The sequence below is a fragment of the Anomaloglossus baeobatrachus genome, chromosome 4, assembly GCF_048569485.1.
Source record: "Anomaloglossus baeobatrachus isolate aAnoBae1 chromosome 4, aAnoBae1.hap1, whole genome shotgun sequence".
Lineage (NCBI taxonomy): Eukaryota > Metazoa > Chordata > Amphibia > Anura > Aromobatidae > Anomaloglossus > Anomaloglossus baeobatrachus.
In genome coordinates, this window is record NC_134356.1 from 487,358,631 (window position 1) to 487,382,801 (window position 24,171).

Here is a 24,171-nt window from a genome sequence, read left to right on the forward strand (position 1 = left end):
CAGTGCCAATACTATTGTCCACCCCCTTTTTATGTTTGGTGTGGAACTATATCCAATTTGGCTTTATGACTTTTTATTTTTCATTGAAGACAAATTAAATGAAGATAATAATACCAAAGAATTTGTTATTGCAATCATTTTCAAGAAGAAACTGAGTATTATCTGACAGAATTGCAGTGGTGCCAATACTTTTGGCCAGCACTGTATAATGCAAACATATGGACCATACCAGATCAGAAATGCAACACAGCTTTGCTTTAACTATCCAGCAAAAATCTATGTGTTACCATATACAGTACTGTACTTTATGTCTCACTAAGCAGTACATTTTGTTACAAGTTTCCATTGATACATTTGTATGATAGCGGTAAATGGTAAATATGTAGTTGAGCAGAAAAATATAGACTCTGGTCATAGTATCTTATATAATGCTGAGCTTTGCTAGAATATAAACCGAACCTATACAGATATACTCTTTGATATCAATATTATCAATATTCTAAAAAGTCACAATTGTTTAAATATCTTACATAGTGGATTGCTCAGTCAAAAAGCAGTGACCTTTAATCCAAGCGGAACATTTCCTATATACTCGTATAACATAGAGATGTTTGCTGCATAGTTGCTTTATTGATTAGTACGAATACATAGAAATACTTGTTTTTTTTTTTTTATTTGGATGCTGTTTGCAATTTTGGAAACCTCATATTAATAAATAATAGTTTCCTATTAGAAGTATGTCTGGCATCAGTGATTTGGAGTTCTGTGTTATTAATGCCTTAGTTTGACCAGCAGAATTATAATCATACGAGAATACTGGCTGGAATGAGAGAATCAGCCATTGAAGAGGATAATTTTATGGTTCACATCTCTTAAATCAAAAGTATCTGGCCCAATGGGCCTCAAAGTCTGAACGTGTGTCTTACTACAGATGATGGTAACACTGGTAATATTATACCGAGTAACCAACCAATCACTTCTGCACCCTTAATACACAGTTTATATATTGTTTCTTAATTTTTTTTAGGTTACATCGAAAGCAATTCTGTTTGGCCATACTGCTGCTATTACATGCTTTGCGAAAGCTCGAGATTTTGAAAAACAACCTTATGTGGTCAGTGGATCAGAAAATGGGTAAGTGCAAGGCTATTTTATGCGAAAAAATGTATGTCTGTTAGTTAAATGAAAAAATGTAATAGTAATATTATAAGCACCAGTATGATAGATCATATAACTGTAAGAAAAGGATAAATTGAGAAAATGCATTTTATTTCTGCATTTGCCAAAATATTAATGGCTTCATATCACTCACTCAGCTAGAACTTTAGCAGTTTCAGGGTGGCTGGGATCAGGGGTTGTTACATCCCCAGCTTTTGTTTTGTTAAATAAAAATAAATAATTAATAGTAATAATTAGTTACAAATAAAATGCACTTTACTTACTTACTGTCCCAAGGCCCATCACTGAGTCTCCGGCATTGTTCCCCATGTCTGATATGGTGTTTTGCGCTGATGTCACGTTGATACCGTGGCTGCCAGTTAATGAGGTCAATGGTTCTGAGGGGTGTGTTCTATCTACACGGGCAGAGCCACTGGGGTCACTAATTGGCTAAGACACTATCAACGTGGCGTCTGCACTGCAGCCAATACTGGCCATTGGGAGCAGCGCCACTGACTCTGCGTTGGACCCAAGGGACTTTGAATAAAACATTAGCTTTCTTTTCTGTTACAAAACTGCAATTAGGAACCAAGATTTTCTGAGAAGGGTCACCCCCTTTAAATCTTTAAAGACAATGGTGAAAATTTGAAATGTGACAACAAGAAGTACATAGTGTGTACCAAAATGATTAGCTTTATAAAAAGATGTACTTTTACAAACAAAGGATTCTCAACTGGTAATCCAATATATCAGAACTTAGCCCTATAGAGACTCAGGGACTCGTTGGTCTTGATGAAGGGGCTTTCTGAAGATGCACACCTGTTGAATCTGAGGTGTCTGATGAGTGGTGTGCGCCTCCATGCTCTACACCAGAAATCTCACTCCGGTCAGGAACTGAAGTGAGATTTCTGGCGTAGAGAATGCCACCACTCATCATGAATGAGACGAGCTGTGCCATGCCCCCGTCCCACCTCAACTCTGCTCATTTTGTCATAGCTTGGAGAACCTGGCGTGAAAACATCAAAATTCCCAATATCTAGGTTCCTAAATTTGGTTACTTTTCAAAACCTTTTACGTTAGATCTCGGGCATGAAAGATTTAATTAATCTAACCCTTAGAATTTTATTTGGGGCTGTAACTTTTATTGAATGTTCTATAATATCTATTAACCTGTCAGAAATGATGAGAAAGTTTGAACATTACTATATATGATATATTTTTCTAATTTACAGTGAATCTAAAATGTTGGAGATCTATTCTACCAGTGCTATCTGGAATCTGTCATGTATCATAGATACCAAACTAAGGGGACACCTGTCAGCATATTCATACTGCCCGAATCACGGGGAGCCTAAATCAGAGACCATCTCTATTATTGTAGGGTTGGATAGTTCACTCTGAAATTCTGTGGTATTGTAGATAAAATATACTTTATAATGGTGGTCGGGAATAATACAACTAGAATGAATAGTCCAAGAGGCATGTCTCTCGGCCCTGCTCCCCTTGCCTATATGCACACATTTAGGAGAGACTGTCAGTCTGAGGAGCAGGGGCGGGGAGAAGCTTCTAGGAATCCGCCTCTTGTCTAGTCATGCTAGTTATATTGTACCGTTGCTGATATTTTGAAATATATTTACCCTGAAAAAACACAGATATTTTTTTCAAGGGAATCATACACTTCAATAACTTAGCTGGCCTCAGATTCATGCCACCCATGACTCAGGCAGCATGAATCACCTGACAGATTGTATTAATTTTATTTTTCAGTTATAACTAGTATTAAAAAGCATTTTTCCGAAGAAAGTCTGGGACAGTTTTGGGTAATTTTCTAAACACAATATAAAAGGGAAACATGATAAAATATTATGAGCACTATTTTTACCCTTGAAAGCTAAAAGATCTCCAAGCTGTAAAGACCTAAAGCTAACATAAAGCAATCCTCATGGTGGCGCTGTTTCATCTTGGGAGTAAGTAATGGTCTTGGAAAATAACAGGCACGGCACAAGATGTGCTGAGGTTCTGTGAAATGACCCATTTTCAGCAGGATGTAGTTCTGAAGAATGATACTTCTAGTGACACATTGATGAGACATAATGGCAGTATACCTACAATTCATTTTATTCCAGGCATGGCCTTAAAGTTAGTTTGATGCAGGGCAGCAGGGTGTAATTACCTAAACAAAAGGGAACACGTTCTGTATGCCATCTATTCAACATTTTCCTCTTCAGTAATCTGTAACAAAAACACTACGTAAATTATAAGTGTTCACTTAAATACAGTTTTTAAACTTAAAAATCCGTGTCACAAAATAGACACGACCAACTAAGAAGAAATGACAATGGCTAACTTGAGGTTATGTCTTACAGGGAAATGTGTGTGTGGAATGTCAACACCGGCCACTGCATAGACAATGCAACGCTGCCGTATAGGCACACCGCTATATGTGTAAGTATTATGGATTTGTCACAACATTGTGCTATGGAAAAGCCTATTCAGGACCTTTAACCCTTATCTCACAGGCTGCTAGCAGTATCCTGAAGTATTCAGATTAGAAGTCTTTAGTGAAACAGAAAGCCAAGCTATGCAATTACATATAGAAGACAATGTGATAGACTCTGTTCTTCACTGAAATAGTTTTCATAGATAGATACAGTACAATAGATGGATGGACAGACAGGCAAAGTAATAAAAAGGAGGCAGCACTCCATAGATACTGCAAAAAGATGGACTTTATTCACTGTATATGCAGAGCTGCCTCCTTTTTATTACTTTATTATAATGGACAATAACATATTGTCTTGGTGCTGCTCCACTACATTGTTAGATAGATAGCTAGATAGATAGATAGATAGATAGATAGATAGATAGATAATATAGATAGAGACTGAGACTGAGTGCCCACAGCCTAGAGGTGGAAACAGGGTGGCACCGACAGACATACAAGCCGCGGGAAAACAGACTGTGTAAGCACTGCCAGCAGGGGGCTCTGGAGGACGAGGCGCATTTCCTACTGCACTGTAACAAATACTCAGCAGTGAGGGCCTCCCACTTCCAGATACTTACCGCTCATACCCCGGACTTTCCATCCATGGACGAGGAGAGGAAACTCCGCATCCTACTGGGGGAAGAAGAATCAATGGTGGAAATCTCCACTCGATGTGTCTCCTCTTGTCATAAGCTGAGAGGAACATAAGGCCCCTAATAGGACTTTTAGAGCCCAAATTGTGCCCCCAACTCCCCATAACCTTGATCCCCTCCCACCACACTTACTGTATTTCTCTTGCTTTGGCAATACTAATTGTATTTTGGTCCTGCCAATAAAGCATATTTGAATTTGAATTTGATAAATAGATAGATAGAATCATAGATAGAGATAGATAGATAGATACATAGATAAATAGATAGTGGAGAAAAAGAAGAATTTTCCAGCAACTCCAGGAGAAAACCGACTTAAAATCAATTTCTTTATTTAATGATTAAAATCTTCCATCAATACAGAACAAAAATATGTAAAGGCAGATGAGACAAAGGAGCAATTTCCTACGCGTTTCGACCTATGGAGGTCTTAATCATGGAATGCGCAGAGAAAGTCTCCAAACCAGTATTTAAAGTCTGTGCACGTCAAAAACAGGTTAAATTAATTAAAAGAAACCCACACCCACCACACTTGGTGTAGAAAGCACAGAAAAAAACTAAAAAACAGAGACAACTGCATCAGAATTTGCAGACAACAGAAAATCGGAAAAAACAATACAAGTAGATAAAGTGGTAAAAAACAAATATGACCAGAGAAACCAAAAAGAAAAATACAGACTGAAAAAAAAATTATTTATAATAGCAGTGCCATTGTAGACAAAAAATTGGTAGAATTAGGTAGAGTACAAGCATTCTTCATATTTCTATAATGTAAATTTATATGCTAAAACATAACCTGAAAAAAGGGGGAGGAGAGGAGATAACTCTCAAAAAATCAGTTTCCAATAATATGTCAGAGTACAGAGTAATATTATTGCTTACATTGAGAATATAAAACAAAACAGTCAGAAATTGGCTGAATAGTGGAGTGAGCACGGGGATAGAGATCTTCAGGTGTATTGCATGACAAGATCTCTCCTCATGTTCAGACCATGCGGAATTCTAGTGCCCAATTTAAAGATCCAGAAAGATTCTCTGTTGAGAATCTTTCTTCTAAGATCCCCTCCTCTAATCGGTGTATATACTTTTTCTATACTGGTGAATACAAGGGAATCCAGACACCTATTGTGTACAGAAATAAAGTGTCTGGAAACAGCAGATACATTCACCGCAGAAGTGTTAAGTGTATCTGACATATGTCTACGTATTCTTTGTTTTAGGGGACAACTTGTGCAGCCTACATATTGTATATGGCAAGAAGTACATTCTATTAAATATACCACATTGGGGGTATTACAGTTTATAAAACTATTGATGTTATAAGAAAGACCCGTATGGGTAGATGTGAATGATTTACATTTTTTTACATGTTTACATGAAATGCAAAAGTTGTGCCCGCAACCAAAAAAACCCGTACAGGACAACCAATTTTTAGAGTTGACATTATCTTTTTTACTGGTTTTGAGACTCTCTCTGCACATTCCATGATTAAGACCTCCATAGGTCGAAACGCGTAGGAAATTGCTCCCTTGTCTCATCTGCCTCTACATATTTTTGTTCTGTATTGATGGAAGATTTTAATCATTAAATAAAGAAATTGATTTTAAGTCGTTTTTTTCCTGGAGTTGCTGGAAAATTCTTCTTTTTCTCCACGTGTTCTCCACCCAGGTCAGGGTGTTTCCGTGCACCAGAGGTAAGATTTGGAGTGAAGAGGGGTGAGCTGAATTTCTCCATTTTTTGGCATAGATAAATAGATAGGTAGATAGATAGGTAGGTAGATAGATAGATAGATTAAGACATTTTTTAAAGACACCTCATGTGACTCAGCGAACGTCATAGACTATGTTTTGAGGGGAAATTTTAACCCCGTGCTTTACAATTATTCGACAAAAAAAACCTGCCTCCATTAAAGTCAATGGAGCTGGGAGCCATAGTGCAACCAGAACTTCAGAAGAATGTGCAGCTACGGCCTTAAATGAAATGTTGGCTTGTCACAATGCAGCCAGACAGACAGACAGGGAAAGAGACAGGGAAAGAGACAGGGAAAGAGACAGGGAAAGAGACAAAGAGACAGACAAAAGAGACAGACAAAAGAGACAGACAAAGAGACAGACAAAGAGACAGACAAAGAGACAGACAAAGAGACAGACAAAGAGACAGACAGAGAGACAGACAGAGAGATAGGGAAAGAGACAGACAAAGAGACAGACAGAAAGGGAAAGAGACAGACAGACAGGGAAAGAAACAGACAGACAGGGAAAGAGACAGACAGACAAAGAAAGAGACAGACAGACAGGGAAAGACAGGGAAAGAGACAGACAGACAGACAGGGAAAGAGACAGTCAGACAAGAAAAGACAGGGAAAAAGACAGACAGGGAAAGAGATAGAGAAACAGACAGACAGGGAAAGAGACAGACAGACTAAGAGATAGAGACAGATAGACAGACACAGACAGAGAGAGACAGACAGAGAGTGGGAGAGAAACAGAGAGACAGTTACTATCCCGGACAATGCCGTGTGCTCCAGCTAATAGGTAGATAATACATAGATAGATAGATAATACATAGATAGTTAATACATACATAGATAGATAATATATTTATAGATAGATAGATAGAGGACGGTATCATCTATCTATCTATCTATCTATCTATCTATTTATCTATCTATCTATCTTCTACAAAACAGATTTAGCAAAGGGTGCCAGCCTCAGGGCACTGACCCTATATGCTTCATTATACAGCAATAAATGGTATCGCTCCAGGAGTAGAATAGGATAATTAAAAAACTGTGGTCTTTGTTTTTAATTTATGTACAATAAATGATGGCTCTTCAAACTGTGAGAAAGGCTGATAGTTTGAAGAGCTGAAAAGTTGCACATACCTGAGTAAATTTCTTTACTACAATTTCTTCATTACCCCATGTATGAAGTCCTGCCATTTTTGTTGTAATAGATATATGGAATTTAAGAAAATCATTCTCAGGAGCCTTGAACAAAGCCTACTACTCCAGTCATTATCCAAAGCATCTCTTGTGATAAGCAAACCAAGCACAATATATCCATTGTGGTGAGACACTTGCATGACTTTAGCCAGGCCAGTAGAAGGAAGCTTGCAGGGCTTTGTTCCGGTGGCCACAGGTACCTATGTAGTCATTGAAGCATGCTCCTCAAAATCTGTCAGCTCAACTAGAGGCTCACCTCACGCCTGCTGCTCTTCGCTCTGGCTGCAGTCGCAACTTTTGACTAATGGCGGCTTTGCACGTTGCAACATCGCACGTGCGATGTCGGTGGGGTCAAATTGAAAGTGACGCACATCCGGCGTCACTTTCAACATTGTTGTGTGTAAATCCTAGATGATACGATTAACGAGCGCAAAAGCGTCGTTATCGTATCATCGGTGCAGGCTCCGACTTTTTCATAATTACGCTGCCGCGACAGGTACGATGCTGTTCCTCGTTCCTGCGGCAGCACACATCGCTGTGCGTGAAGCCGCAGGAGCGAGGAACATCTCCTTACCTGCCGCCGGCAACTATTCGGAAGGAAGGAGGTGGGTGGGATGTTTACATCCTGCTCATCTCTGCCCCTCCGCCGCTATTGGCCGCCTGCCGTGTGACGTCGCTGTGATGCCGCACGGCCCACCCCCTTAGAAAGGAGGCGGGTCGCTGGCCAGAGCGACGGTCGCAGGGCAGGTGAGTGCATGTGAAGCTGGCGTAGCGATAATTTTTGCTACGCCAGCTATCACAAGATATCGTACCTGCGACGGGGTCGGGGACTATCGCGTGCGACATCGCAGCATCGGCTTGCGATGTTGCAACGTGCAAAGCCCGCTTTAGACCTTGTAGGGTCGAAACATCGAATTGAATTGACAGTCGCTCCTCCTCTAAATAAAACACTCCTTTTTGCATCACTTTCTGAGAGTGCTGTGATTTTCCAAACATTATATAGGTACAGGGTCATTGACCCATTGTCACTAGCACCTCCAGTACTTCAGTCAGAGTGCAGACCCAGACCCGGACTGTTCATTCTGTCACAGTTGTATCAGCCAGAACTTTCTCATCTTTATGTAGCTTCACTATATGAGTTATTGATTTTTTGTGTCTTTAAGGCCAGGTTCACATGTTGCATAAATCCTGTGCTGTTTGTTTTCTGCCAATGTCTTCACCAAACTAAGCAATAACCTTCAAGCAATCTTAAGCAATCTTCTCTGGTTCTTGCATATATGCCACATTTTTTTATGCCTTCTCCCAATATTTCTTGCATTTTTGATGCAGATGTGAATCTGCTTTTTTAAGTGTTTTATAGTACAGGAAAGCTCGGATTCTGCACTTAAAAACATAGCTGCAGTTTTTTCCTGCATTTTTTTAAGCTCCATAGAGAAATCTTTAGAGGAAAAAAAGCAACAAAACCGCAGAGTTCAGCAGCATCTTTTCATGGAATCCCATCCACTTTGCTTGGACAGTTAAACACAGCAAAATTTCTATGCAAAAAAAGCAGCAAAAAAAATTGCAGCATTTACGCTACATGTGAACACTGGCTAAATGTCCAAGCAAAGTGGATGTGACGTCATGAAAGCTCCGTCTGTTGTGCATCTGAAGACACTGCTGAACTGTGCGCTTTCGGTGTTTTTTTTTTCTCTCTCTATAGAAAAGCAAAAAAATCTGTTATACGCAGAATCAAAGCTTTTCTGTACTATTAAAATGCATTAAAAACCCAGATTCACATCTGCAACAAACAAGTATCAAATATCAGAGAAAACACATTAAAAACACAGCGAACATGCAATAATCAGAGAAGTTGCATGGTGAAGACACCTGGAGAAAAAATGCAGCAATAACGCTATGTGCAAACACAAACTCAGCATTATTTTTTATTCCTTTATTTTTAATAGAGAAAAATAATCATGCCATGTTTTACGCCATTTACCGATCCCCATAAATAATCTGATTGCTGTATTTAGCGGGTCATTAAGATTACAGGGACACCAAATATGTCCATGTTATTTGCTGATTTTTGATGTTTGTTATTTTTTAAAAAGTGCAATCAATTACATTAAGATTTTTTTTATTATTTTTAGTAATTTTATTAGAAAAAAAAATCTGTTTTATGCTCTTAGAAAACAGGACATAGAGATGCACTGCTCTGTTCTGCTGTTTAATTGAGCTCTATGTTCATTACAATCTGCCTGTGGAGTGAGATGCTGCACTGCAGTTTCAAGTATAGAAAATTATCCCTCTGACATCACCACAGTCTGTGACTCAAAAGTTAGGCCTCCTGATAAAGTGTTTGGAAGTTTTTGGTTTGTGTCCCAGGGAAGCAATTAAAATAAAAACCAAAAACAGTTACATTAGGTTTTACTAGTTTTACAGGAGCAAAAAATCTGACTTTTTCGGCACCTACATAGAGATATACAGTATGTATATGTATGTATATATCTCTAGATAGCTGAATAATCTGCTTCTAGGTTCCTTGCATGCAATATGGGTCGAGATCCTCCTTTACCTCTCAGAACAGGCAGTGGCTCAATGGTAGAGCTGCTGCCTATCAACAAAAAGTTAACAAGTTCTTTTTTTGGGGAAACCAGAGCAGATAATTTAATATATGCAATGCACTTAGAGTTAATTTATGCCCTGCATTGAGAGGAGCACAAGCACAATGAAATTGGAATTATATGTACACACATTCCAGCCAATTCATTCTATACAAAAGAAAAAGGGAGACTATACTCTCTTTTATTTAAGAAAAGACCTTTGCTCCAATTGTATGGCTCTGGTGTTAGTATTACATTCAGTAATATACTTTTTTTTTTTTCTGCCTGGCAGTACTACCATTGCTCATTCCGAATGACAGGGGAAGGCTGGCTGCTCTGCTGTGGTCATTATCAAGACATCCTTATTGTTGATGCAAAGACATTGCAAGTTCTTCATACTTTCAAGTCCCAATGTTCAGACTGGATTAGCTGCATGTGCATTGTGCACTCCACCAGAATCCAAGGTACTTTAAAGAAAGCTCAATATACTGTAAGAATTATCACCAATTCACCCGAGTCTGAGTGTACAGGTATTATAACTGTATGAGCAGGACCAGCTTTAGACAAAGTTTTAGACAAAGACAGTAGGGGTTGACTGATCTAAAATTACCAGTCTGCAATCACTCTTGTGAATCCTCACATAACACACACTGTGCGCTGTGAGGATTCTCCTGTGTCAGAGCCGGGAACGGTGGTCATGTGGCTGCAAGTGTGTGATATGCAGGGCCAGAATCTGACTAGATAGGCATGGCCTCAATCAATGCACTTATGTTGCACAAGGCTCTGTCCATCTAGCCTCTAGATTGAGGAACAATGATGTGTACAGAACAATCACTAACAGAGCAATCCTTCCCCATACATTTTATCAGTAGGACATATTCTGTTTACACCAATGTGAATGTGTGATGTGCTGCTGAGAACAATGATTTTTGTTTCACCATAAACAATCCAATCACTCAATGAATGAGCATCGTTTTGTTTATTTGTTGGAGAACTGCCGACATGTTTACACCCATAAACATTACACATATAAAGCATGATACACACGCAACACACAATACACACCAAAAATGCATGTAACACACATGTATACACATAATGCATGTGTGGCGCCCCTGAGGCTTCAGTCGCCACAGGGTACGGCGCCTCACTTAAGGTGTGGTACTCATCCAGGTTGCCCTCCCCAACGGGAACTGGCTAGGGTTGGGTCTTAAGGCAGTCACCAAACATGAGGGGCTGTCACCCACTAGTGACAGCAAAGTGGGGGAAGAGCAGCCATGAGGAGGAGTTAGGAACCAACACAACAGTTGGGGAGTTCTCCAGCAGGAGAGGAAGAGAGCAGACGGGTTTACCAGTGGCTCTGGTGGGACGCAGGAGTCAAAATGGTTGCGGAGGGGAGAGCTTCATTGCTCCCTCGGGACCAATGCAGTGCAGGGTGCAGAATCCTAGGGTGGAACGTACTTCAAGTTGTATCACCAAAATCTGCAGGCCAGGGGGATTGTATGTACCTCTGGCTACCACAGTTCCCGGACCACAGTGCTACATAGGGTCTGGAGTCGTGTTCTAAGTCAGGCCCCACCACGGACCCGCGGCACTTGCATACGGGACAGGAGTTCACTTTTCAAGAACCGGGGTCCCCTAGTAGCTTCAGGCCATGGTGATCCACCCTAAAGGTGCAAGGCAGAAGGGCCCATCGACCACCTTCTGACCTCTAATCGATCTGGGATCGACTGGGGCCCATTATGGCCGTGATCGGTATCTCCTGGGTGAACCAAGACTGTGAGTAAAGAAACCTTGAACCCGCAGAGACTGTGTCCACCTGTCCTTGCCGACGCCCCGTGCTTTGGCGCCCGCCATCACTACAACCCTCATCACCCTCCCCCCAGAGGACAGCGACAGCAGTGGTGGCTATTCCCTGGCCGCATACCGCAGGTGGCGTCACGAAACAAACTTCCACCATCATCACCCTTTTCCCTTCCCCCTTTTTTATTGTACACCTCGAGGACACAAAACCGGGCGGGGCCACCCATGACATCCCCAGACCCGACACCATCAAGCCTGGCGACGAGTAAAGTTAACCCCTTGTGCCATGGGTGCTACACATGATACACACACAGTGAATGAAACACGCACAATGCATGATGCACACACACAATAATACACACACACACACACACAAACACACACACACACTATACAGGATGTAGCAGTCCTCTATATGTAAGTTCTTCGAGACCAGTGTTTCTCAACTCCAGTCCTCAAGACCCACCAACAGATCATGTTTTTAGGTTTTCCTCAATATTAGACAGGGAATAATTCCATCCCCTGTGCAACATTAAAGAAATCCTAGAAACCTGATTGAGGAAAACCTGAAAACATGATCTGTTGGTGGGTCTTGAGGACTGGAGTTGAGAAACACTGTTCTAGACTACCATACGGTAAGGGATTTGTGGTAACATAATGATCACATGACTGTGATTTCCCCACAGGTCCTAAAGCAGTCGAAACATCAGAAACTACATTGATATTACATAACTGCTCTTATCAATATAGTTTATGCTGTAAATGCTGGAGGCCCCTAGTGAACTTGGGGCCCTGAAAAGTTGCCCACTTTGCCTCTCCCTCTCCTCCCTAATTCCAGCCCTGTGCATGAGGCTGTAGTATCATAGCCTAACTAGGTATTCCTTAGGCCCCCTTCACACGTCCATGATAAAAACACATGCTTTTCACGATCTATGTTGGAAGCGCGTATGGTCATCCATGTACCGTGATTTTAGCACACGTGTGTTCTCTGTGTGCTATCTGTGATAGCACATGGAGATCAGGAGCATTTTACTCACCTGTTCCCAACGCTGCCATCTGACACTCTAGTCTGCAGTGCAGTGAATATTCATGACATAATTAACAGCAAGCAAGTCACAACATCGTCGAAGACAGCAACGCTGGAGACAGTTGAGTTGGACATTTTTTTTCCAAAGATACGTGTTTTCTCTGGTACGTGTCACACTGATGTTACACAGATCACGCCAGTATGTGGTCCGTGTGACCTCAGCGCTGCCAGAGAAAAATGGACACAGACACACATCAATGACAAAACACAGATGTGTGCGCAGACCCATTAATCTGAATGGGTTTGCATATGTCCGTGTCTCCGGTACATATGAAAACGGACGTCATATGTACCGGAATTACGGACGTGTGAAGGGGGCTTTAGAGAAATCTTACATATAATGTTTATGGGGTTTTATTCAGAAAAGTATTGCCCTTTGCCATTGCTTACAGTTGCTATTAGTTAGTATAATAATTTAAAATTCCAATATTTTCTAAATCTTAGATGTCCCTCCTTACTTGCAAAAATATAAAAATGCATATATTCCTGATGTGCTTATGTACAAATAATATCTACTCCTCAATTGCAACACCAAGAAGTACAAATCATTGAATTATGGAAATTACAAGGGCGATAGACCTGACAGTTGTTCTCAGTGGGAGAAACAAAATAATAATCTTTTATCTATGATACCTTTTAGGGCTCATGCGCATGTTGCCGAATTTCATGCATTTACGCTGCGTATAACACTGCAGCATAAATGCATGCGACCTGCGTCCCCTGCAAAATGAAGATTGTGCATGAGACGTGCGCACGTTGCGTTTGAGAGCACAGCGATTTGGATGCCAACATTTTGTTCCAAATCGCTGCGTTCTAAGAAGCAACATGTCAATTATTCCGTGCGCTTTGGATGCAGCTCCCACTCTGTCTATGGGAGAGGCTGCATCCAGAGCGCATGAAATGGCTTTTTTTCTGCAGAAACACTGCATTCATTATGTTTGTGCGTATATTTCTGTATAAGGTTCTTGCTCATACTTGACACGTATATATACAGGCCCTAACCATTCAGTCTGCACTGTGAAAAAATGTTTTATTCTAATAAGCGCATGGAATTATAAAAGGATGTCATCATTGTAAGTCAGCTCATTACATTTTTTACTTTCTAATTGTTTAACTATAAACTGTGAATGGCATTATAAAAGTGGAAATAACTAAGATCCACAGCAACTCAGCCATGATGTTGAAAACACCTAAATTTTACAGAGTGGAATCTCCTAGTTCTTGGGCATATTGTGCATAAAGAGGGTGTGCTGCTAGTAGACTTCCTTCAAAAGAGTTCCACCATCAATACCAGGTATTACATTAAACTTTTGGACCAATTGAAGGCAGCTCTGAAGGCCAAAAGGTGTGGCAAGCTGTCCAAAGGAATCTTGTTCCTGCAAGACAACGCCTCCGCTCACACTGCACACATGACCATGGCAAAACTGCCAGTGCTGAGCTTCCAGTGTGTTGACTAGAGTTGAGCGCGATTCGAGGTTCTCCAGTTCGCGGCTCGAGTGATTTTGGGGGCTGTTCTAGATCGAACTAGAACTCGAGCTTTTTGCTAAAGCTCAATAGTTCTAGATACGTTCGATAGCAGTTCTAGCAGCAAAAAGACAAGCTAATTACTAGCTGGCTTTCCGCTGTAATAGTGTAAGTCACTCTGTGACTCACACTATTATGAAATTTCAGTGTATTGTGTGCGGGAACAGCGCATTCAGATCACTGCTGTTTGGATAATGGCGATCGGCATTTTTTTTTTTTTACTTGTCTTCCTTCCCTAAGCGCGCGCGTGTAGTGGGGCGGGCCAGCATGTCAGCCAATCCCAGACACACACACAGCTAAGTGGACTTTTAGCCAGAGAGACAACGGCATGTGTGATAGGATGTCCATGTCACATGTCCCTGCATTATAAAAACGAGTATCTGCCCGTCCGGACGCCATTATCTCTTCTGCGTCTGGGTGTCAGTCACCGCTGGCGTAGCTCCTGTCTCCGATACTGCTGTGTACGCTCTACACACAGCGCTATACAGAATAGGGATAGAAGTTTCTTTCAGCCCTTCTAAGGGCTAATACCGGCAGGGTCAGAGCCATAGGTGACAGTCAGGGCAGTGAAAACAGATTTTAACAGCTACACAAGATGACAGCGTCTGTGTAGCTAAGGTCAGGGATTTCCTCGCTGCATTTCCCCATTAGGAGGGATAGAAATGGAGGCTTCCTTTCCTCTACCCAGACCCACAACCCTGGCACTGTACCCTCCTGCCCTTTGCACACTCAAACTCATTGTTACTAAGCCATTATACTAGCAAACACTGAGGAAACGTAGTGGCATCCTAAATGTGGCTGTTGGACTTCTGTATTGTCCCACTAGTGCAAAAATATTTGCAGCACGTCTGCCTGCATTGCACACTCCAACTCATTGTTACTAAGCCATTATACTAGCAAACACTGAGGAAACTTAGTGGCATCCTAAAAGTGGCTGTTGTACTCCATTAGTGCCCAACTGGTGCAAATCTATGTGCAGCACCTCTGCATGACACCCTCCTGCTCTGTTTTAATAAGCAATAATGATAGCAAAAAATGCTGCCATTTAGTGGCATACAAGAAGTGGCTGTTGGACTTCATTATTGTACCACTAGTGCAAAGATATTTGCAGCATGTCTGCCTGCATTGCACACTCAAACTCATTGTTACTAAGCCATTATAATACCAAAGACTGAGTAAACTTAGTGGCATCCTAAAAGTGGCTGTTGGACTTCATTATTGTCCCACTGGTGCCAAGCTATTTCTAGCACCTCTGCATGACACCCTCCTGCTCTGTTTTTAATAAGCTATAATGATAGCAAAAAATGCTGCCATTTAGTGGCATACAAGAAGTGGCTGTTGTACTCCATTAGTGCCCCACTGGTGCAAATCTATGTGCAGTACCTCTGCATGACACCCTCCTGCTCTGTTTTTAATAAGCTATAATGATAGCAAAAAATGCTGCCATTTAGTGGCATACAAGAAGTGGCTGTTGTACTCCATTAGTGCCCCACTGGTGCAAATCTATGTGCAGCACCTCTGCATGACACCCTCCTGCTCTGTTTCTAATAAGCTATAATGATAGCAAAAAATGCTGCCATTTAGTGGCATACAAGAAGTGGCTGTTGGACTTCATTATTGTCCCACTAGTGCAAAGATATTTGCAGCACGTCTGCCTGCATTGCACGCTCAAACTCATTGTTACTAAGCCATTATAATACCAAAGACTGAGTAAACTTAATGGCATCCTAAAAGTGGCTGTTGGACTTCATTATTGTCCCACTGGTGCCAAGCTATTTCTAGCACCTCTGCATGACACCCTCCTGCTCTGTTTTTAATAAGCTATAATGATAGCAAAAAATGCTGCCATTTAGTGGCATACAAGAAGTGGCTGTTGTACTCCATTAGTGCCCTACTGGTGCAAATCTATGTGCAGCACCTCTGCATGACACCCTCATGCACATTTTGCTACGCTAATTTTATAGCAAACTCAGGGAATTCCTTGCTGCATTTGATCATTCGGAGGGATAGAAAGTGAGGCTTCCTTTACTGTCCTGGTACCCACAGAACACGGCCACTGTACCCACCTGTCCACTTTTGCCACGCTATTTAATTTGCCCAAAGAGCTGACTCTTTTTCTGCCTTCCTAAAATTGTCTGTAATACTAAGTTAGTGTTCCTTTGCTGCCAAGCAAGGTACAACACATGTGCATTCTACACTCCTTTCCATTTCTGGAATGCAATTATTAAATGCAGGTAGTCCAGCCAATCTGTGACGAAGGTGCAGGTGTGGATATAATGTAGCCTGCATCCAATGTTGGTTTTCTCGATGTCTGACAGCTCAACAATACCATCTGTTTCCACTTCCAAAACAAGTGATGACCTGCCAATCACACTCCCTGTTGCGTGTAAAGGGGTGGAAGTTCAGTGTGAAAAACCATGTGAGACTGCTGTCCCCACAGTCACAGAGGATGAAGAGCACGCAGATGCACTTGATGGGGCAGGCGGTGGTTGCACAGGCATGCTAGGCCGCATTGTAGCACAGTGAAATTCACATTGCGACTTATGCTTCATTTTAAGTCGTGTACAGGGTGGGCTCCCCAGTATGCAGCAAAACCAGGCAGCAGGAAAAGGACTCTAGTCAGTTGGGTTGATAAATGATTGTTTAACTTTACCAAAACAAACAATAAGAACCATGCATACAATTTAAATAATTGAACAATCTATTCTGTTGCCTACTACCTGCTAATCCCTCTGCGTAGCAGTAATTGTGTGTTTGTGCGTGTGTGTGTGTGCGCGAACACGACTTACCAGTGTCGCATCACAAGAGCTTCCCAGTTATCTACGTAAACATAGACAAAACACATTACCCCCCCTGAATACCCTTGTTAGCTGAAGCCTCACAGATAAGGCAGATGATAACAGTGTGAATGCAAACCACACAGCTCTGCAACACAGTCATGGAAATCTTGAAAATCAACAGTCAATGCAAACATGTGTCGCTGTCCCTCTATGATTTAAACTGTACGTGACAATTTGACAGTGCAGAGGCAGCAAGTCTTATTGTCTATAAATAGTCGGCCTACCTAGAACAGATATGTGTTTTGCTAATATAACAAAGTGTTGCGTGCCCGCATTATTGTCTGGGCACAGCCTACCGTACCCGGGTACTGTGATGTCCAGTTGCCAGAAATACAGACTTTACGCTCCTCTCACGGTAAGCAGTATAGACAGCACCGTAATAATGTTGGTCTGTGGCACAGGATGCTGCTCACTGGCGTTACGGTACTCCTCACCAAACTCCAAAATGACTCCCCTCACAATTGAACGAAGTGTTTCCACGGTGGCTCTTTGCTGTAACACACACCTTTAGCTTTTCCTTCTGTTCATAGACAGCATCTCCAAGTCCACACCTGAAGAGCAATTTCTCCTCCACGTCTAAGTGTGGAGAGGCAGCTAGTGCGCATGCGTGTGCCGATTTACCCCAGCCGCAGCCTAACTACAGTGTTTCGCCTAGTGAGTATGCTCAGCCTAACTGTGCCATTCCTGAGGCTAAGTCTTCATTTCGGGATACAGCGCATGCTCCCACACTTAGTGCGAAAAGCCTCTTTGCACAGGTACTTGCATTCCGTGCCGGGTCTAAGTCCTGTTTTGTGCCTAGACACCATGCTAAAGCTGATAGTTTTTTTCAGCGACTTTATTTCATGCTACTGAGCATGTTCAGGCACTTACTGCATCAGAGACTAGGTCCGGTAATGAACTCTTTGGCCCTGCCCCTGATGTGGGGGGCCCATATAGACCACAGGGCATCAGGTGTCCTGACGATGGGGCCAGGCCACTCCCAAATGGCTTGCAGAGGCCCGCCCCTATGACTTGTCACCTCATTATTGATGGTCAGACGATGACTGGTGAGGTGTGTGTCGTGGCAGCCATGAGGTCATTATTGAAGTTGCGGTTCAAATAGGACGCTAGTTATGCCAATCATGACGTGTCACTCTGCTTTTGTCTCCAGGAGGTGCATTGTGGTCCACCCTGGTTTGGGGCGGACCCAGGTTATAAAACGGGCTGGAGCCAACAAGGTGGTGCGCAATCTTCTATTATGCTCCGAAAGAGCACACCTCCATGTGTTGAACCCATTGCGGCTTTAGGCCAGAGGTAGGCAGGGATAGGGCGTCGATGCAGGCCGCCACCACAGTTGGTAACGCAGAACGGTTAAGACCAGCTCCTGTCCTACCAGTGCTGCTTGTGCAGCCCAATGGCATTAACAGGCCTGCTGCTGCTGATGCGCCAGCTGTCCACAGGTGTGGCCCCAATGCACACGGTCAGCATACTCAATGGCCCCTGTGATGTTAACAGGGAGTTCCTGGGCTGGGTGGGCGTGTGGACCCTGTGACGCTAACAGGGCTCCCAGTTTCCAGATCCGAGTGGCGTCTAACTCGGTTCAGGCTACTATTAGTTTCATAGCCACACAGCTCTGTATCCTCCACCTAACATTCCAGTTGCCAACCTCTCCTTTTCCATCTGGGAGCACGGTGGACACTGACTGCTGATGGGAATATATACCTTTCTCTTTCTTTTCTTATTAATTTTCGTTATATAGCGGTAACATAGTATATACCACCGTATCCAAATCTGCCAGTCCCACCGTAACAGATGGTGTTTCTTCAGCAAATGTTACTTTTGATTAACCACCAAACCCACGGACAAAAACTTTTTTCCCCTTTCCAACACACCTGTTCACCTTTCCACCAGCATCTGTCCTTTTTCAACTCATTTTGTATATGACCAAAAGTGCAACTCTGCAGGGACACCGTACTCAATGCCATCTCAGCACAGCAGCCAGCCCTCGGTCCCTCAGATGTGGACAAGTAAAAGACCATTTCCTCCTATCCATGACAAAGCGTTGAGATTCACTCTGTGCAGCACTGGTGTTTAGTGGAAAAGCAGATCTAAGATTGCGTGCCACCTTCTGCAGATACTCCTGTATACGTGCGTCCCTTTCTATGGCAGTAATTATTTCGCCAAATTTTGTCTTGTACCGGGGATCTAACAGTGCGGCAACCCAGTAGTTAGCATTACTTCAAATTCGTACAATCTGAGTGTCATGTTGTAGGTAGTGCAGCAAGAAGGCGCTCATGTGTCTTGTGCATCCAGGAGGACCAAGTCCTTGGTGTGTTGGTGGCAGAGAGGTGAGAATCGTGCCTCCTTCCTCTGCCCTCTCCCCCCAACCTCGCACAACCGAAATGTGAGCAAGCTCTCACTCATCTGCTGAGTCTTCCATGCCCATCGCCAGTTCGTCCTCCATTTCTTCATGGGCTCCTGCACCTTCCTCAACACTTTTTGCTGATACTATGCGCCCTTGTTAATCCCTCTCCCTCACCATGACTGCCGCCTAGGTGCCGCTGACCATCTGGACCTCGTAGATCTTGTTATCCCTTCCGCATATGACTCCTCCTGTACTTCCTCCCCTTCCTCTTGTCCCAACACCTGACTCCGAATAATGCTTACAGTATGCTCCATCATGTAGATGACCAGAATTGTCACGCTGAGAATGGCATTGCCAGTGCTAAACATCTTGAGTCGACATTTGTAAACTGTGTAGAAGGGTGCATAGGTCCTTGATCTGACACCACTCCAGCAGCGTGATCTGCACCACCTCTGGATCAAGTTAGGCCAGGCTATATGTCATAACGTATTGCAGCAGGGTTCGGCGGTGCTGCCACAAACGCTGCAACATGTGCAGATTCAAATTCCTGGTGTGTCGGCACATCGCATTTCAGGCGTTTAACCACCAGACCTAAAGACTTCTAGAGCGACGAAAGTTGTTGAGCTGCTGTGTGCGAACGATGGAAGTGAGCACATAGCGAGCGTGCCCGCTGCACAAGGCCATGTAGGCCGGGATGGTGTTTTAAAAATTGCTGGAGAATTAGATTCAACACGTGAGCCACACAAGGCATGTGTGTCACATTGTCACGGCGAAGGGCCGCACCCATGTTTGCATCATTGTCACACCCGGCCTTCCCTGTCTGCTGGTTGAGTGGAGACAACCATTGATGAAACTTGGTCTCCAGAGCTAACCGTCCACAACTTCTCAGCGGTGTGACTCACATTTCCCATACATTTCAAAGTAAACATTTGACCGCATGATGGCATTGAGCTCTGCTGCCAGCATAGTAAGGAGGAGGTGTGCGGTTTTCCTTGTGCGCAGTTACAAGGAAGGGTGCCCTGACCACACAGGGTTTGGGCCGAGGTGAAGGACCCACACGAGGTTGAGGAGGCAGAAGCAGTGTATTAACTTCTACATACAGAGGAAGGATTGATACAACTCGTGGGGACAGCAAGATTTGTACAGCAGACCCTTCTCCATCTCTCCCCATAGTAACCCATTGCCCAGTCAGCGACATGTAACGCCCATGTCCATGCTTACTGGGCCAAGTATCTGTGGTGAAATGCACCCTGTCACACAGTTTCTCAAAGAAGCGGTGATGTTTGGTGCGACATGCTGGTGTAGCACGTGCACGCCTTTGTAGGAGAAGGAGTGGCGCCTGGGCATCGGCTCTTGGGGCACTGCGATGGGCATAAGGTCTCGAAAATCCTCGGTTAAAAAGGTTGGAAAGAAAGCATTTTGGTAGCCAACAGTTTGCAGATGCTGAAAGTCAAGCTCTAAGCCATGTCATGCCCTTCTAAAAGCATGTAAAACACAGCAAGGGGACTCCAACCACAGTCTCCCTCGTTTCCACTAATTGGGCCACACACACCCCACTTGTCTGGCATCAGTTGACCCCCATTTTCAAGATGAAAAAGATGCTTTGCATGAAGCACTCTCAAAAATACGCGTGCCTTTCACCTCCCTTGGCTGAGCCAGGGGAAGAAAAGTCCTCTGAGAGCCATGACTTGTTCATCTTGGTTATTTTTTCAAAAGCGAGGGGACTCCAACCACAGTCTCCCTCGTTTCCACTAATTGGGCCACACACACCCCACTTGACTGGCATCAGTTGACCCCCATTTTCAAGATGAAAAAGATGCTTTCAATGAAGCACTCTCAAAAATACGCGTGCCTTTCACCTCCCCTGGCTGAGCCAGGAGAAGAAAAGTCCTCTGAGAGCCATGACTTGTTCATCTTGGTTCTTTTTTCAAAAGCGAGGGGACTCCAACCACAGTCTCCCTTGTTTCCACTAATTGGGCCACACACACCCCACTTGACTGCCATCAGTTGACCCCCATTTTCAAAATGAAAAAGATGCTTTGCATAAAGAACTCTCAAAAATACACGTGCCTTTCAACTCCCCTGGATGACCCAGGGGAAGAAAAGTCCTCTGTGAGGCATGACTTGTTCATCTTGGTGAACGTTAGTATGTCCACATTGTCAGTGGACAGACGCGTGTGCTTATCTGTCAGCACACCCCCAGCAGCACTGAGGACACGTTCCGAGAAAATGCTGGCTGCGGGACACAACAAGATCCCCAAGGCCTACGTGGTGAGCTCAGGCAATTTATCCAGATTGGAAGCCTAAAATGAGCAGGGCTCAAGTTGCACAGTAATGGCATGGACGTTCCCTTGCATATACCCATATCTGTGTCTCCTCCTCTTTTTCCTTGTCCAGCTCTTTTGTTTTCACATGAGTATATGTCCTTGTCACTTCCCCATGTGTTTGTGTTGTGTTGTGAGTTGTTTGTCACCTTTTGGACACCTTTGAGGGTGTTTTCTAGGTGTTTTTATGTGTTTGTGATTGCCTGCCATTGTTTCCTATGCGGTTCGAGTTCGATTCGTCGAACGTTCGACGAACTGAACTCGAACGAGACCTCCGTTCGACGAACCGAACTCGAGCCGAACCACGACCGGTTCGCTCATCTTTAGTATTGACCACCCACCTTATTCACCGGATCTAGCTCCTTCTTACTACCATCTGTATCCAAACCGGAAGAAACACCTCAAGGGTATCAAATTTCACTCCATTTCTGATGCCATGGCTGCTACGGATGCTTGGTTTGAGGCACAAACGAAATCCTTTTTTTTGCTAGGCTTACAGAACTTGGAATACCGATGTAAGAAGTGTGTTGACATCGGTAGAGAGTATGTGGAATAAATGGAAAGTTTCATCATCCAATCTCATTTCTTTCTGGGTAAAGCCAAAGACTTATCAGCAGCCCTTCGTAGTATGAGTGAACAGCTGCATAAAAGCTTTACATCACCAAGCAAAATGCCAAGTGTCAGAGGTGATCAAATCTTCCGAAACTCAAATTTATGAATCACAGGATCTACATTTTCCCTGAGATCATGTGTATAACACTCTGAGGTTACCTAGGACTGTATCTAACCTCTTTCAGTTTCTTTAATGCAAACATTGCCTTTGACATAGTGACCTCACCAGAGAAGCAAATGATAACCCTGTAGTAGCCAACAGCCCTTATAATAGCACAGTGCACTGACAGACATTTCATGTTTTTTTTTAAATTAAAAATATGTCCAAACATTATCTTTCATAGTCATTTGTGATCAGGGAGACTGCTCAGTGCAGAATACTGACTCAAAATGATGGTGTCACTGTTAGAGTACGCTGACACAAGCATATGAATCGGACAAGTGCAATGAGAGAAAATCTTCCATTGCACTTGGACCAATGCTATTCAATGAGGGAGAGCAGTTGGTCAACTTTTTTCTCATCCAGATTCTGGATAAGAAAAAAGTCGCAGCATGCTGAAATTGTCAGCGAGAGACGTGTCACTCGCACCTATACAAGTCTATGGGAGATTAGTCCCTCCCTCTCCTCCGCAGCTGCATAACACTCAGCTCATGCTGGCAGTACAGCGGGTGCCGAGAGTCATTAGCATATTGCTTGCTATGCACTTGTATAGGAAGCCATTCCATTGTGTGAATCCAGCCTAAAGCCTGCTTTACACGTTGCAATTTCGCATACGATATCGTATGCGATTTGCAACGCCCCCATTGTATGTGTGGCACGTTCAATTTGTTGAACGTGCCGCACAAACGATTAACCCCCGTCACACATACTTACCCGTCCATATGACCTCGATGTGGGCGGCGAACGTCCACTTCCTGGAGTGGGAGGGACGTTCGGCGTCACAGCGACGTCACACGGCAGCCGGCCAATAGAAGCAGAGGGGCGGAGCTGAGCGGGACGTAAACATCCCGCCCACCTCTTTCCTTCCACATTGCCGGCTGGAGCCGCGGGATGCAGGTAAGATCTGTTCAATGTTCCCGGGGTGTCACACACTGCGATGTGTGCTGCCTCGGGAACATTGAACAACCCGACGTGCAATTTGTCAGGATTCAGCGACGTGTATGCGATGAACGTTTTAACGTTCAATCACAATCGCACGTAGCTGTTACACACTACAATGTACCTTACGATGCCGGATGTGCGTCACTTACGACGTGACCCTGCCGACACATCGTAAGATATATGCAGCGTGTAAAGCGGGCTTTAGAAGTAACATAATTTTGCAACTAGAGATGTGCTATATATTAAATAACACCCTCTGCTTGATCCCTAGTAGGTTGCTTGCCAGAGGCAAAATATGACATTGTTGGCTATAGTTTGTTCTACTATGGCCTGCATGGCTAGTGACAGTAGTGGTGATGGTGCTTATGCTGTGTCTGCTGGCAGTGTCCACATTCTTAGCCATAATATGATTTTATTTGATTTTATTTAACACTACCCTGATCTGTGTCATTACCACTTTTCATTTTACTATACATTTTATAAAAAAACAAACTATTATTAACTTCTGACAGACTTTTCAACCCCAATAACAGTATTTAAGTCTTGGCAAAAAAAGGCCTAATGGCAAATGCTATGTATCTAAATAAATGTACAGAAAGAAAAATGTGTCAGCAGGCTCCGTATAGGTGTACCATGTACAATGTCAAATTAGACTTCTAAATCACTTTGCAAAAAGACATATGCATGTAAAGAGGACATTTTTCTCCTTTGTT

General features: G+C 43.2%; 1 protein-coding gene across 1 annotated transcript in view; it reads left to right on the top strand.

The window, feature by feature from the left end:
• WDR72 (WD repeat domain 72) overlaps positions 1-24,171 on the top strand; it is a 426,854-nt gene that overhangs the window by 3,087 nt on the left and 399,596 nt on the right. The window contains exons 2-4 of the mRNA XM_075342738.1: positions 1,028-1,134; positions 3,525-3,603; positions 10,115-10,286. Of these exons, the coding sequence (XP_075198853.1) occupies positions 1,028-1,134; positions 3,525-3,603; positions 10,115-10,286 (358 nt within the window). The remainder of the gene's footprint in view (positions 1-1,027; positions 1,135-3,524; positions 3,604-10,114; positions 10,287-24,171) is intronic.